This window comes from Mustela nivalis, assembly GCF_964662115.1.
Source record: "Mustela nivalis genome assembly, chromosome: 1".
Taxonomy (NCBI): Eukaryota; Metazoa; Chordata; class Mammalia; order Carnivora; family Mustelidae; genus Mustela; species Mustela nivalis.
The window spans coordinates 208,806,456-208,822,961 of NC_139020.1; the positions used below are offsets into that span (position 1 = coordinate 208,806,456).

Genomic DNA, 16,506 nt, shown 5'->3' on the forward strand with positions numbered 1-16,506 from the left:
CGCTGATTCCATTAGGGCGGGGCGGGGCGGGGGGGGGCGTTGTCTCTGGGCCGCCTGCACGCCCCCCAAACCAGGGCCTCGGCCTGCGAGTGTGACCCCAAGACTTGGCATCTACCACGACGACGGTGGGGACCCTGGAGTCTCCCAGCGCCGGCCCGCGCCGCCCGAGGCTTCCTGTTGTGGGGCGCGCGCCACGTCGCCATGGAGAACTCCGAGGGGCCAGGGAGGTCGCGCAGCAGAAGGGGAAGGGAGGGGGGCCCCCCCGGGGACGTTCGGGCCCTTCCTCCGGAGGATGGGCCTGCGAGTCACTCATCAGCAAGAAACGCGTCCCTTCCCCCGCCCCGATTCTTCCCAAGGAATTTCCACGGGGATCTTTCTACGCGGGGTGTGGTGGGTGCTGAATTCCCGGCCAGAACTGCCTAGTAAAGGTGCAGAGTGGGAACGGGGACTCGCTGCCCCTCGAAGGGACTGGGAAAATCCCGTAAAGGATGGGGTCGGGGAGGGGTTTAGTATTTTCCGGCGAATTTTCCTTCTCTAAAGATTTTGTTTATTTGAGAGCAATAAAGATTACATTTATTTCTTTGAGAGCGAGAGCACGAGCAAGGGGAAGGAAAGGGAGAAAGCAGACTTCCCGCCGAGCGGGGAGCCCGAGGAGGGTCTCGATTCCACGACCCTGAGATCACGACCCGAGCGGAAGCCAGACGCTGTACCCACTGAGCCACCCAGGTGCCCAGGGCGGATTTTTCTCTGGCTCTTCTTGGGTCCCTTGACCTTAGTCCAAAGTGCGCAGGCCGCGAGCTCCCCCGCGCGGCCCGAATCTTCCTTGCAGCCATAAAAGCGCCAATCTTTTTCCCATCTCCTGACCTACTGTGCCCTATTTATTGAGCGCCTGTTGTATACCAAGAATCCTTCCAAGGGGTTGCTAACGACAGAGCAGTGATCAGAAAAGACAAAAGTTTCGTCATTGTGCAGAGGTGATTTTAGTGGGGGGGGGGGCAGACAAACAAAAATAAAATACATAGGCTGTTACTTGTGATCAGTGCTAAGAAGTAAAACGGGAGAGAACAGGCAATGTGGGATTGATGAGCCTTTTAATAGAGTACTCTGAGACAAACCGAGAAGATGACATTTGAGCGGAGACCACGGGAGGTGACAACATCAGGGAGGGAATGTACCAGGCAGAGTACTGAACATGCAAAGGCCCTGTGGTAGGGGCAGCCAGGAGGCCATGGTGGCTGGAGTGCAGTAAGGAAGGGAGAAGGAAAGGAGGGCAGGGAGGAGATGGTGCAGAGCATGCTTGTTGGCCCGCAGGGGACTTCGGCTTTCCTCCCAGTGAAGTGGGAGCCATGGACAATTCTGAGCAGAGGAGGGACAGCCCTGACTCAGGTGTTTACAGGCACCCTCCTGAGACCGCAGGAGCTATGCTCTAGAGGCAGGGAGGACAGTCTGGAAGCAGGAAGCCAGAGGAGGTGACTCCTCTAGTCCAGGTGAGTAATGATGGGGCCTGCACTGGCCGGTGGCATTTGGAAACGTGGTCAGATTTGGCCTCCGTTTCGGTGGCAGGGTCAACTGCACTTGCTGGGCCTTGAGGACAAAACGGAGTCAGGGAGGGCTTGTTGGTCCTGACCTGAGCCCCTGGGAGGAGGGAGAGCTATTTTCTGAGATGGAGATGGGGCGGTAATGGGGCACAGGTTGGCAAGAGGAGCCTCCACTCCAGGTCTTCCACTCCCTTTATGTTTCCTTGAGGACAAGGAAAACAGAGGCTCCCCAGCCCTCCACTGAAGCTTCCAGGAAGGGCAGGGTTTCCTTCAGGATGCCAGGCAGTCTCAGGCAGGCCAACAAATGTCCCCACTGAAGACCAGAGGCCGTGGACACAGGGCAAAGTGGCCACAACCTGCTTTGTGGTTTCGTGCCTGCTTCTCCCTTCAGTCCAAGCTCTCGCATGGCTACCCTGCCTTTCCTGGCAGCTTCCGCGAGCTGCTTTTGTCCTTGAGCATTCGGACCGTGCTGTTCCTCTAGCCCAGATTTTCCTTCCACCATTTCTACAAAAGGTTCTCAGAGCATTGCATCCCCAAGGTTGTAACAGGAGGAGGAGGAGCTGGGGGGGTTGAATCCAGGCTCCCATACCTACCAGCTATTTGAGCATAAGCTCTCCCCAAAAGTGAACCTTGAAACAAAACTTGGTGTCCAGGCAGTTTGTCTGGGAGGTGGTGGAGTCCGGGAAGGCTTGGGATGGGGGAGTCCGGGAAGGCAGGCAGTAAAGGTGTGCATTAGCGGAGTTAGCCATTGGGGTCACTGAGGTTCAGTCTTACGGAGGAACTCTTGGAGGTGGGGAGACTCTATGCCAGTCCTGTGCCTCACTGGGTGGAAGCCGTTCTGGGACTGTCAGCTCCCCAACACTTTACTACTAGATATATATTTTAATTTAAAAATTGTAATAGGTTTTATTTATTTATTTGACAGAGAATACAAAAAGGCAGAGCAGCAGAGAGAGAGGGAGAAGCAGGCTCCCAATGGAGCAGGGAGGCCGATGTGGGACTTGATCCCAGGACTGTGGGATCGCAACCTGAGCTGAAGGCAGACGCTTAACCATCTGTCTTTTGTAGTCACCAGGCTGTCCATTACATCCCCAGAACCTATTTATTGTATAACTGGAAGTTTTCACCTTTGACCCCTTTACCCATTTCCCCACCTCCTGCCCCCAGCAAGCACCAGTCTGTTCTCTGTAACTACAAATTCAGGTGTTGTTTTTTTTAAGATTCCACATGTGAGTGAGATCACACAGTATTTGTCATTGTCTGTCTGATTTATTTCACTTAGCATAATGACCTCAAGGTCCACCTACGTTGTAGCAAATGGCAAAATGTCCTTTTTTTTTTAGAGTAGGCTCCACCCCTACAACATGGGGCGTGAGACTGAGACCCAAGCTGAGATTAAGAGTTGGATGCCTAACCGACTGAGCCACGCCGGGGTCCCACGCTTTCCTTCTTCTTCTTCTTCTTCTTCTTTTTTTTTTTTTATGGCCAAATAGCATTCCACTGTGAGTATGTATATATCCATTCATCCACCAATGGACGGTTAGGCTCTTTCCCTGTCTTGAGTATTGTAAACAATGCTGCAGTAGCATGGGGATGTAGAGGCCTTTTCAAGATAGTGGCTCTGATCCCCTCCAACTGATGCAGAAGCAAAATTGCTAGGCCATATGGTAGTAACTGATTTTAATTTGGGGGGGAGCCACAATCCTGGTTTTCAAAGTGACTAGGCCAGTTTACATTCACATATATGTGTCTAACTGAGACAAGTTCACATAATATAAAGTTTACATTTTTTTTTAAGATTTTATTTATTTATTTGACAGACAGAGATCACAAGCAGGCAGAGAGGCAGGCAGAGAGAGAGGGGAGAAAGCAGGCTCCCCGCGGAGCAGAGAGCCCGATGCGGGGCTTGATCCCAGGACCCCGGGATCAGGACCTGAGCCGAAGGCAGAGGCTTTAACCCACTGAGCCACCCAGGCGCCCCAAGTTTACATTTTTAAAACATTTTATGTATTTATTTGTCAGAGAGAGAGAGCACAAGCAGGGGCAGCAGGCAGAGAGAGAGGGGAGAAAGCAGGCTCCCCGCGGAGCAGAGAGCCCAACACGGGGCTCAATCCCAGGACCCTGAGATCATGACCTGAACCGAAGGCAGACACTTAACCCACTGAGTCACCCAGATGCCCCAAAAAGTTCACATTTTTGCCCTTTAACAACTTTCTAGAATATTCACAATCTTGTACCACCATCACCACGATTCGATTCTGGACTATTTCCTCACCCTCCCCCCAAAATTTGGCGCCTCCCGATTCCCTCTTCCCTCAGCCCCTGGAAACCCCTACTCCACTGTCTGTCTATGTGGGTCTGGCTATTCTGGACATTTCCCAAAAACGGAATCACACACTCTGTGGCGTTTTGTGTCCGGCTTCTTTCCCTCTGCATCACGTTCAGGATGTCTCGCGTAAAGGTTCATCCCTGTTGTAGCATCCCGCAGCCCTTTTTCCTCTCTCTGGCCGAACAGTGGTCCACCGCAACGATATATGACATTTCGTTCACCCATTCATCAACAGGTGGGTCATGTGAGTCGTTTCCACCGTTGGTTGTTGTGAATCAGGCCACCACGAACGCTGGCTTACAAGTGTCTGCTGCAGTCCCTGTTTTCAGTTCTGGGCATACCTCATTTCTTGTTATAGCTGGAGAATATTGCCTTGTATGCATACATGACACTTTGTTGATCCGTCCATCAGTCGACGGACATCTAGGTTGTTTCTCCCTTTTGGCCCTGGGGAACTACGCTGCTTTGTACATTCATGTGCAGGCATCGGTATGAACATTTTTTCAATTCATTTGGGAATATGGTTAGAATTGCTGGTCATATGGTAATTCCAAGTGGAGTTTTGGAGAAACTGCTAGACTGTTTTCTTTTCCTTTTCTTTTCTTTTTAAGATTTTATTTATTTATTTGACAGAGAGAGAGAGAGCACTCAAACGGGGGGGGGCAGCAGGTATAGGGAGAGGGAGAAGGAGGCTCTCCACCAAGCAAGGAGCTCAATGCGGGACTCGATCCCAGGACCCTGGGATCATGACCTGAGCCGATGGCAGACGCTTAACCGACTGAGCCACCCAGGCGCCTTGAGACTGTTTCCCACAGCAGCTGTACCATTTACATTCCCACCAGCAACATACAAGGATGCAAGACTTCCAATTTCTCCACATCCTCTTCAGTACCAATTTTCTGTTTGATGATTACTACCATAATTGCTATCCTAGCGGGTGGTATGTTGTCCTAGTCCCCCTTGACCTGCCCAGCAGACAAGCCCAGCAGAGGGCTGGGGAGTGGGCGGAGGCCGGCACGCTGGGCAGCAGGGGTCAAGGATGCTGAGAGCCTCTGCTGTGAACTGTGACCTTGAGCAAACCACTTCCCCCCACTGCGAGGGGTTTCTTGCTGGCCTCGGCTGAAGAATGAGAGGGTAACACAGACCTTGAAGGCTGATGTGAGGTGTCACTAACCTAGTTTGAATGCGATGATTGGCCAGCAAAGAGCAAAGGCAGTTAGTGGTCGTCACAATTTGTCTGTTTCACGAGGAACCAGTGGGGAGAAACTCCCCCTAAAACTTCCTCGGTGGAAACACAGGCTTCCTCTGCGTTCCCACAGATCTGGTTCATGCCGGTATCACAGCTCATCCTAGCCACCCTAGGGCGTAAAGCAGAAGTTCACGTTGTTTACGAGTCAGTCAAAACAGAACTTTGCTTCTGCCTGCACCCCTTGACTCTGTGCTGGAGTCTCGCCCCACTCCTGGCTGAGAAGTCTGCCCAGGACTCAGGCCCAACTCAGTATCATATATTCAAGTCTCTGAACTTGACTTGACCTTTAAGGGGAGCCCCGGGTCAGTCCTCGCTAGGCTGGAGGCCTCAGTGAGGAAGAAGGGCCTGGTCTCCCTGCTGGTGACCTTCTTTCTGTCTCCTCACCCCCTTTCACTAACCTGAGGGGGGCCTCCTTGCCCAGGTGCAGGAAGGAGACAGGGGACAGGGCAGTTCCTCCTGGGCTGAGAGCTCTGGACGGCCCAGCAGCACATAAATGTGGCACCCTTAGGGGATTTGATGGGTATGTGTATTGAGGGGCTCTGAGGCTTTCTTTTCTAGACATCCCTGGGTTAGGGTGGGAGCATCTTGGGTTTGGGTAAATAAGCAGTAAGCAGACCCCTGGCTCCACCTTCAGAGCTGCCTGCCTCTCGCCCTTCGCCCTCTGAGTGGGATCCCAGCTCTGGCTTCTGCTTTCACTTTCTTAAGCCAGATTCAGCCGGAGTCCTGGGTGTCCTGTCTTGGAATGGGTAACTGCACAGTGCCCTCCCTCTCTGGGCTCTGTCTGGGTCAGTCCATGTCCCCAGAGGGTGGGAGGACTTAAGGGTAGCAACAGCTCCCCCGACGAAATGTCTTCACTCATTGCTTCTTAAAAAGGCTCATTATAGAGAATTTCCAACACAGACAACAGCAGAGGATACGCGGTGAAGCCGCGCGCGCCAGTTTCCATGGTCTTCACAGCTGATCTGGTTCCATTTCTCCCCTTACACCCCTTCATGGGATCAATTCTCCCCCCCCAACACCCCCACCCTACCCTGCAAAAAAAAAATAAATAAATAAAAGTGCTAACCCCCAGAACCTGCAAATGAGTAAGATGAGGTTGGTTGTTGAGGCTGGGTGGCGGCAGGGGAAGCGGGGCACTAACCCAACATGACCGGGGTCCTTATAAAAAGGGAGAATCTGGACACAGGCACATCCACAGGGACATTGCCATTCAAAGACAAGGACAGACCTTGGGGTAACCATGAGCCCAGAAACAGCAAGGATCGCCAGCAAACCACCAGAAGCCAGGGATGAGGGATGGGACAGAGAGTCTGACTCGCAGCTTCAGAAGGAACCCCCTGGCCGACAGCGTGATCTTCGATTTCCAGCTTCTTGGACCACGAAACAGTATGTTTCTGTTACTTCAGCCCCCCAGGCTGTGGTACTTGGTTCAGGCAAGCCCTAGGAGACCAACACACACGCTGCCTCCCAATTATTTGAAAACACATTCTAGTATCAGATCATCTTTTTTTTTTTTCTTTTTTTTTTTGAGGTTATTTATTTACCAGAGAGAAACACAGCGAGAGGGAACACAAGCAGGGAGAGGGAGAGGGAGAAGCAGGCTTCCCACAGAACAGGGAGCCTGTTGGGAGGATCGATCCTAGGACCCTGGGATCATCATGACCTGAGCCAAAGGCAGACGCCAACAATTGGCGTCCCAGGCATCCGCTCCCGCCCACCAAGTCCAATTTATTTGAGAGAGAGAGAGAGAGAGAGAGAAAGCCCGCACATGCTCCTGAGTGGAGGGAGGGACAGAGAATTTCTGACTCCCCGCGCGGAGCTGACACAGGACTCAATCCCATGGCTCTGAGATTCGCCCTGAGCCAACACCAAGAGTCGGATGCTTAACCGACTGAGCCACCCAGGCGCCACTCAGATAATTTTTCTCTAATGCCTTTTTTCATCCTTGGTCTGGCTGCAGGTTTCCGGTATGGTTGAATGGGTTCCAACACATCTCTGGAAAGTCCGTGGCGGGAGGCGGGGTAGGGGGGTGAGTTGGCCTTGCTGTTTCCTGACCGCTGTGAGGTGGACAACTAAGCAGCCTTCTCGCTACGCTGATCTAGGCTCGGCTGGGCGCTGTCAGCACAGCGGGCTCTTACTCCAAGCCTCACGTCCCCACATGGCCGGTGAGAGGCACAGGGAGAGTTAGGGAACAGTTTGGTTTCAGCCCAAGGGACATTTCCCACCCGCCCTCTGCACCCATGCTTACACAGGCTCCAAATGGCTTTTTTACTTTGTCAAGTCTGGTGCTTTAAGGAGCAAAGCTTTTATCCATGAGGATTTTCAAAGAGCTCTGAAGGCACTCCCCAGAGACGCATTCCAGAGATTTTTTTTGGCAAGGGGCTACCTAGCCCATGGGTGGTGGCTGCCCCCCCACCTCCTTGGCTAGACCGACACATGCAGATGTCTGTTCTGGCTGTCTTTAAGAAAACTGACCACATGGTAGTCTCTGTTAGAACTATTACAAGAAAATTAGCTTAGGGAGCAGATATCAGCAGACTCCACAATTAGAATGCCAGTTCAGGGGCTCCTGGGTGGCTCAGGGGGTTAAGCCGCTGCCTTCAGCTCAGGTCATGATCTCAGGGTCCTGGGACCGAGCCCCGCATGGGGCTCTCTGCTCAGCAGGGAGCCTGCTTCCCCCCCCCTCTCTGCCTGCCTCTCTGCCTACTTGTGATCTCTGTCTGTCAAATAAATAAATAAATAAAATCTTAAAAAAAAAAAAAAAAAAGAATGCCAGTTCAGTGTTTAAAAAGTGTGTTTATTTGCTCATTTACTGAGCATAGGGATTCAGACTCTGCTTGAGGGAAATCATTATGATAAAAGCTTCAGGTTTACGCTTCCTTTTTGTAGAATCAACCCCCCTGCTTGGCCTGCAGGACCGTGACGAAAGGCAGCACGAGCCCCATCGGGGATGTGAATTCTCGGGGGCAGCCCTGGGCAGCGGGGAGGCAGCGGGAGCGGGTTCCCAGGGACAGCGTGCCACCAGTCCCCTGCATGCTCCTGGAGGCTGACTCATCCTGGGGAAGTGGACTGTGGGTCACCACTAGAAACAACCCTGAGGTTGCCCCTTGAAGAGAGGTACCTAGCAGCACCTAGCACTGAGGAAAGAGCCAGACTTGCCAACTGGAAGTATTTACAAAATGGCAATCAGCTGTTCTGTTTCTGATTAAAAAACAAAAACAAAAACCAGACTCAATGTTAAAAATGAAAGAGAAAATTGGGGCCAGAGGCCAGTGGAGCTCATGTGCCGAGCAGCCCCTCTCTGGTGGTGACGCCCGCTCGGCCTCTCTGCGCACGGCTGCACGGGGATGAGGGGCTTCGGGCAGTGCAGCCCTGCTCTCACAGGGTGGGCACGAGGCTCCCAGGCCTGCTGGGGGTTCGGCCTGGCTCAGGGCAAGCACCCAGCATGGAAGGGTCCAGGAAGAAGGCAGCTGAGGGGCCACCGAGGGCAGAGGGCTGGGCCAGGGCTCAGGGGAAGTCACGGTAGGGCAGGCGGAAGGGGTAGAGAGGTGTGTAGCGTGAGTCGTGCCAGAGCAGCTTCTTCTCCAGGAAGGCGACGGTCTGCAGGGTCAGGACCAGGGTCTGGTGCTTGAGCATGCTGTACACGTTGAGGCCTGGGGGTGGGGGGCAGAGATGCGGTCCAGGCTGGGCTGCCTATCACCTCTGGGCGCCCATGTCCTCCTCGAGGAAGCAAGCCCTCCCAGTATTGCCCCTTGTGGTCCGACACGGGCTCACAGATCTTGCAGATCTGTGATTTCACAGATCTAGGCTCAGGCCTTGGCTCAGCTGTTCACTGATGGCAAGACCCTGGACAAGAGGCGGTCCTGAGCTCAGCTTCTGATTGAGAGCCTCCTGCATGCCTGGCTCTGCTCTGCGCTGGGGCTGTGATCCTTGCCACCCTCTCCAGCGGGAGCAGAGACATGAATGTACGGCGGGAGGCCTGTGGCTGCAGTGAGCGAGCGAGCGGGACAAGTAGGGGAGGCGAGGAGCGCCGGGAGAGAAGGCGCAGGCTGTGGAGGATCCTGTGGGCCTCGACCCAGAAGGCAGTGGGGAACAGCAGAGGCCGTGGGCAGAGGAGGGAGGGGCGGGGCCCGGGGGCTCACGGGCGCCCTCTGGTGGCTGTGGTGGGGAGACCAGGCTGCGGAGGAGAGCAGGAGCCAGGGCCAGGAGGGAGATGCGGGCACTGGGGGGTAAGGAGTGGAATGCCCGATATGCTTAAAGTCAGACCCGACAAAGTGAGCTAAGAGATGAGTGGAGGGTGAGAGCATGGTCTGGGGTCTGAGCCACAGGAAGCAAGGCGTTCAAGGAGCCAAGGTGAGACCCCCAGGGGCAACTGTCCGGGAAGAAGTCAGTTATGCAATCAGGAGACGGAGAAAGAGCTCCAGGGACTAGTCAGTGTGGTGGTGGGTGTGACACGCCCAAGCCAGACTGGATCCCATCTCCCAGGCTCTCGGAGGGAGGAGCCAGATGAGGGCAGCCGGCGGCCGGTCCACGCACTCCGCGCCCAGCACTATGACCCGAGCCTGGACAGAGCCTTTTTCAAGGATGGCATTTTCCCGATGCTCTGTCTGGGGAAGGTAAGGGCTGGGCTGAGGAGGTGGCAGGTACAGAATCTGAACTGGCCCATGCACTGCTGGGGAACTGGAGGGGGGGAGAATGGAGGCCCTCTGCTCACCGACAGCTGGGATCAGGTTGAAGGTCTTGAGGCTGGAGGTGGCTGCCACGACATTCTGGGGCATGTCCTCATAAGCTCTGAAACAGAGGTCAGGAGGTGAACCCCGCAGAGGATGGCACCCAGCGCCCTCACCCCTGCCCTGCCCCATGCCCTCACAAGTCCACAAGAAGCACGGAGTCCCCCCAGCGACGGTATCGGGCCAGCTCGGTCAGGTACTGGGGGTCGGAGGTCGGCAGCTCCAAGGAATCTACAACGTGCAGGTCATCCTAGTAGGAAGAATGGATGCGCTGAGCCCCCGACAGCCCCCCAGAAGCTGCCTGAGCTCTCCAGCCCCCCCAGCCTCCTCCCACCACCAGGCCAGCAGCTCCTGGTGGGATCACGCCCGTACCTGGGCCAGCTTGACAGTGAGAGCCACCTTGAGGCCCTGCACCCGCACCTTCATGGGCAGCATGTAGTAGTAGCTCGTGGGGCCCCGGGGGCCGTGGGCAATGCCTCCTGCAGGACAGAGGTGTGTAGACAGGTGAGGACCCCAGCTGGGTGTAGAGTACAGAAATTTCTCACAGTGGCTGGCGTAGGGAGGCTGCCAGGAGGCAAACTGAATCAGCAAAGGGGACAGGGCCTCGGGGACAGATGGAGAGGAGACACTGGATCCAGTGCTGCCTGGGACAGGTGACTTTATCACACTGGTCCTCGATTTCCTCAGTGTCAAACCTTAAGTGAGGCCCATCTACCTGTGCATCCTCCCTCTGCTGGGCCCTGGGGGTCGGGGGGGGGGGGTGTGCATCAGGGAAAATGGGCAGGATCCCCGGCCTCATGTCATTCACCTTCAGACAGAGGTTCAACTATAGAGGAAATCAGGGCTCTTTTTGGGTGGCACCAGGAGTTGCTGGGGGTGGGGGACCCAAAGGAGGTCAGGAAGAGCTTTCTGGAAGAGGCACAGCCCAAACACATGAGAAGAGTTGGCCAGGCAAACGGGAGATGACACTGACATCAGCTGTCTGGTCAGGGGGGATGTGGAGGAACAAGGGTGGTGGGCGGTGGGTGGTGGGGGTGGTCTGCAGGTACCACTGCCTGGAATGCCAAGGAAAGGAGCTCAGACTTACCAAAAAGGCTGCAAGAGCCACCGGGAGGCTTAGGAAAAGTACTCTGGGTGTTGTGTGAAGGGTGGCCCAGGAGAGGCAAGACAGTAGTCAGGGCCAAAGGAGGCTGTGGCCATAGTGTGGTGAGAGAGGTAAGGCCAGAGCTGGTGGGGGCTGGGAAAGTGGACGACTCTCTGATCTCTGACCCGCACACGGGCAGTGAGGTCTGAGGGCCAGAGTCCTACTGCCCCTGCCTAGATGAAAGGAATGGGACCGACAAGCTACCGCACCAGACGGGTATGAAGACACCCCCAGGGTCCCTCCCTCCCTGCCCGCTCACCTCCTCGCCAGATTGGGGAGCGGATGCTGCCTTGCCTAGAACGCCCGCTGCCTTTCTGCGGCCAAGGCTTCCGGCCTCCGCCCCGCACCTCGGCCCTAGTCTTGGTCTTGGCATAGCTCTGCGGGTGCAAAGGGAGGAGGTGGACGGTCAGGTTCCCGGGGCAGACGCTGTCACGGCTGAAAGCGCCCGGGCCTGGGAAGACAGCAGTGAGCTGAGCAGTGGGGGCTCGCCACTGGGGAGCCCCACAACAGGAGGGACAGAGATTAGGGCTCCATCGGGACAAGCACACAGCACTTGGGGAGACGATACAGAAATCGACAGTTCTCTCATCCGCTCCAGAATGTCAGCCTCAGAAAGGCAGGGGCTCTGGAGAAAAATCAGGGAGAGGTATGGGGTGGGGAGATGATGAGAGACTTCCATGCTAAGCTAAAGACTTCATTCCTAGGACTATGGGGAGCCAGGGAGGGCGTGAGTAGGGAGAGGACTCACTGGACTTCTAAGATAAGCAAATAGAAAGCAGAGAGACCCTGATTGATAATGGCTTCTTCAATGTACTTGGCAAAAAAAAAACTAATCCAAACTACTCACCACTGCTCCTGCTGACCTCTGTGGCCACACCAGGTTCCCTGTTGTCTCTGCCGCAGGACCTTTGCACATACTGTTCCCACTACCTTTACCCTAGCGCCACTGCCCGCTTTACCTAGTTAGCACCTACTACACATCTGAGGTTAAATGTCTCCTTTTCTCCGGGATAACCTCCCTTGTCATATATTTACAAGCTTGCCTACTTGATTCACGTTCACCTCTCTGACAAGAGTATGAGCTTCATCAGGGCAGGGATCTTGTCTGTCTTGTCTGCTAGCACAATGCCTAATGCACAGTGGGTGTTCAGAAAACACCTGGCAAGTCACCTATCAGTGAATGGTTCAGAAGAGCCTAGCAGTCCAGAGAAGACAAACCGAGGAGCTTCCTCTGCCTCCTTCTGCCAACCTCACCCCACTCGGCCACTCACAATTCTCTTAAAGTTCCTCTGCCAGATGGCAACCTGGTGCAAGATATCCAACCTACGGAGAAAGAAGAGCCCGTGAAAGGCCCACCTCCAGTTAAAGCCCTCCCCCACCTCTCCAGACAAAAACAGGGGCTCCTACCATCCAACTCCAGGGCCCTGTGCAATCTGCCCCCCCCCCACCCGCCCCATCTCACACCACCTCCAGGCCCACTCATTTTCCATTCTGTGAAATGCGGTCCAGCCTCCATGCCTTTGTGCTCACTGCTCCCTCTGCCTGAAAACATTCTTCCTCTGGCTGATTCCTCCTTAGCCAGTAAGTCTCAGCCCAGACATCTCCAAGAGGAACCTCCTTGCTAAGAAGAGACCCACCTCTTCCTCCTTCTCACGGTACCTTACTCTTTTCCTATTGTTACAACTTACTCCTTGCGACCTTCCTAAAGAGGCCTCTCTAGCCCTGCACACTGGCCACCGTGGCTACCCACCCCCTGAAATATGGCCAGGGCCTCATGCTGAAATACACTGTTTTAGATATACCAGGTTAAATTAAATGGATTGTTTCTTCCTTTTTTTTTTTTTTTAATGTGGCTACCAGCAAAATGTAAATTACACACATGACTCATATTATGGGGCTACATTGGACATGACCACTGGGGAAGCTTTAGTAGGCCAAATCTGGCCTGCTGCCTGTTTCTGTAAATATGTGCTTTTGCTTACAGGCTGCCTATTGCCACTTTGTACTACACCAGCAGAGAGGAGTCGTTCTCATGGCAACAGGAGAGCCTGCAAAGCCTAAAATGTTTACTATCTGGCCCTTTTGAAAAGAGGTTCACGGAAACCCATTCTGCACTGTAAGCAGCATCAGCAACCTTGGTGCTCACTCCCTGAATTCCCAACACCCAGAATGGAAAAGTGGCACATAGCAGATGCTTTGTAAGTATTTACAGAATACACGAAATATGTTGTTTTAAATTTCTTTTGTCACTCTCTACTAGATTGGGACTTTAAAAGCAAGGGGCAAACTATGCCAATATCAGTAACAGTAATAAACTAACAGCACTTACTATGCGCCCAATACGAAGCAACTGAGGGGCAACATACACCTTGGCAAGTGATAAACCAGGCCAAGGCGTTGGCCCACATAAGGCTGAGATCCCAGTTCTAAAGCTTCCAAGCTGTGTGAGCTTGGGCAAATTTTTTTACCCTGTCTGTGCGCTCAGTTTCTCTGTCCACAAAGCAACAGTAACCGAACCCTATCCTAGGGTTGCTCTAAGGACCTACTTAACCAAAATGCAAAGAGGCTATGCCAGGGCATAACCATTGTTAGTGCTTATTTTTGCAAAATTCAGTAACAGCGACCATAGTCAACACATCTACAGGACTTATCAGGTGCCAGAATTAACTCATTTCAAGAGGGAAGGCAGGGTTCGAACTCAGTCACTCAGGCTCCAGAATTCTGCGACCTTAACTTCCAGGACGTTAACTCTTAGACCTCAACCTCACATAACTCTTTGACAGGGAAAACCATCGTCCCCTTTTGGCACGTGAAGACGCTGAGGCTCAAGCCCCGCTCCTCCTCCCTCTGGAACTCAGTTCACCATTTCACTCCCACCCACCTGGGCGCTGTGGAGAAAACTTCGGGGTGCAGCTCGGCCAGACCCACGCGCTCCTGCTCGTAGCCCCGCAGGGACTCCACCCAGGCCTGCACCGGACGCCGGGACGCGGGTACCGGGAGCTCGCACCTGCGCAGCACGGGCGCCTGGGGACCTGAAGCGATGGAGAGGTCACGGGTCAGGGCCGAGCGTTGGGACTCCCGGTTGCCGCCCCTCCTAGAGCGACCCTGGCAACCTCACCCGCGCTAGCCACCGACTCTGGCTTCGCCGCCTGGGGTGCTGCCTCTTCCGCCAGCGCGTTCAAACCCTGTAAACGGGGGACGAGGTGAGAAACGACCCCCGGAACCTCCAACCTTTGTCCTCCGGCCCGTCTCCAGTCCCCGGCCTCACCCGGCAGCCCGCGGGCCGAGCCCGGGCGCGCGCCCCAGCCCGTAGTAGCTGCAGCATTGTCGCGCAGCCCCCAACGCGAGGTCAAGGCTCCTTCTGGCTGCGCGCGGCGCCTAGCGATGACATCACGCCTGCGACACCGCGCGCCCGGCTCGGATCGGCGCTGGAAAGCTGAGTATGCAAGAGCGTCATCGGCGGAGCCTGGCCCAGCGTGCCTCCATCTTCGCCCCAAAACTAACCCCCAGGCTCCAATTTTCATGCCTGGCCTAAAGGACCCCACTGCAACACCTGGAAACACGTGACCTTACATCGAGAAGCCGCGCCCCTTCCGTAGGCCCCACGCTTTTTTGGGGGGTCCCGCCCCCAAAGGGCCTGTGCAGGAATCCAGCCAATAGCGGAAAAGGTTCGCTCTTCGTTTAGCCAATGAGCGTTAAATCTGGAAAAGTGGCCCGCCCATGGCTGGGCGGTCCTGGGGCGGGCACTAAGAGAATATGACCAATACCTGTTATGCTTTTAGTGTCGGTCAAGTGCTCCGCGCTCCGCTCCCGCTCCTTCTAGCTTCCCGGACCCTCCTCGGTGGTTTTTCGGTTTTCGATAAAGTGGTTTTGTGTGTTTGTTTACGTGTAGGACCTCGTCTGCCGCTGAAAACCCTAAGTACTGAGGCTGTGGGACCGTGTCTCTCAGATAACCCAAGGTAAAGGAGTATCTTTCCCCTCAAAACACAGATTAGCTCTGTGTCTTCACCTCCTAGACGGGGTCCTGTCCCCTCTCAGACCTCTCTCGGCAAACAGAGCAAGGTGGGGAGCCCCCTGGATGGCCTCCCTAGTTGCGCACCCTTAAAACCGAAATCCAAATACTCATTTTTAGGTTCTTTGCCACGTTCCCCGGGCGGCCTCCAGGGGGCGTCATGAACCCATAGCAGCCTTAGCTGTCTCGTGGAGCCTAGTCACCCGGCTGGCCGGGACCAGGAGCTCAGTGACCTAGAACGAGGTCTGGGAGCCCTCAGTTTCCTCATGTGGAAAATGGAGAGATCGTGAGACTTCATTCAATAAAGTCATGCCTACCACAAAGCGAACACTTAATGGTATTACTACTACTACTACTACTACTACTACTACTGAAGGTGAATTTTGTCATCCAAACAAGTCAAGAGCCAAGGCAGGGATGGGGTGGACCTAGCAGACTCGAATACCTACTAAAGACGTGGGTGGGTGTTTTGTTTTGTTTGCGTCTGATATATAACATGGATATTTTTGTGTAGTATTAATAAAAATTTACAATGTATTTCATTGTGTGTTCTATTCCTGCTAGAATAATTATGAATGCATATTTAAAACTCCGCCCACTCCGCAATTTAGAAAGCTCTTTCAATCCTTTATGTTGTAGAATTTTATTTATTCATTTTATGTTTGTGTAGGTAATTCACACACCGGATAAAGACAATTTCAACAACTACAGGAGTATAAACTAGAGTGAAGTGTCTCCTGCGACCTATGATCCTGCCCCTCCCTGTTCCCCTCCCAAAAGCCACCACCACAACCAGCTGTGTGTCTCCTCCCAGAACCAGTTTAGGATTTTATAAGCAGATTTACTAGTCTGTCCTGTGGGAGGAAGTTTGGATACTATGTAGCAAATGATAGAACATCACTTGCTTAATGATTTATTAGGCACCTACTGGTATTGCATAGGTAAATCCAGCAGACAACATTGAGATACTTACAGTGCAGTGCAGAAGGTTGAAAAATCAGAATAGGGGAAAGGGGATGCCTGGGTAGCTCATTCTTAAGCATCTGCCTTTCCAGTGCCCTGGGATGGAGTCCTGCTTTGGACTATTTGCTCAGCTGGAAGTCTGCTTCTCTCTCTACCTGCTGGTCCCCAGTTTCTCCCCCTGCCTGCTGCTCCCCCTGCTTGTCCTTGCTAGCATGCACTCTCTCTCTGACAAATAGATAAATAAAATCTTGGGGGAAAAAAAAAAAAGAATGGGAAAGGGAAGCCTATAGTGTATGCAGAAGCCCTAGGGAATAACTCTTAAACCCTGTGGGCAGGGGTCTTAGAGGTGACTTCTCTGAAGCTGTAACTTGAGAGCTAAGGTTTGAGTGTCCATCAGGAGTTTGTCCAGAGGAGAAAAGGTGTTTTGAAAGAACAAAGTTGCAAAGACCAGAGGTGGGGAGAGAGCGGCAGGAGCCAGGGGTGATTGGACCTTCCTGATGGCAACTCAATCATTTAAGTTGAACCCACCGCAGGGCCTTTG

General features: G+C 53.8%; 1 protein-coding gene across 1 annotated transcript; it reads right to left on the bottom strand.

Moving 5' to 3' along the window:
* Window positions 1–7,892: 7,892 nt before the first annotated feature.
* Window positions 7,893–14,620, bottom strand: LOC309865528 (large ribosomal subunit protein uL4m). Its single transcript, XM_082731931.1, has 9 exons — window positions 14,259–14,620; window positions 14,109–14,175; window positions 13,872–14,022; window positions 12,262–12,313; window positions 11,250–11,367; window positions 10,219–10,325; window positions 9,987–10,096; window positions 9,831–9,907; window positions 7,893–8,769 (listed from the first exon to the last, which is right to left on the bottom strand). Exons 1-9 carry the CDS (start codon window positions 14,313–14,315, stop codon window positions 8,624–8,626), a joined length of 885 nt encoding a protein of 294 aa, XP_082588057.1. The 5' UTR covers window positions 14,316–14,620; the 3' UTR covers window positions 7,893–8,623.
* Between the last annotated feature and the right edge of the window lie 1,886 nt (window positions 14,621–16,506).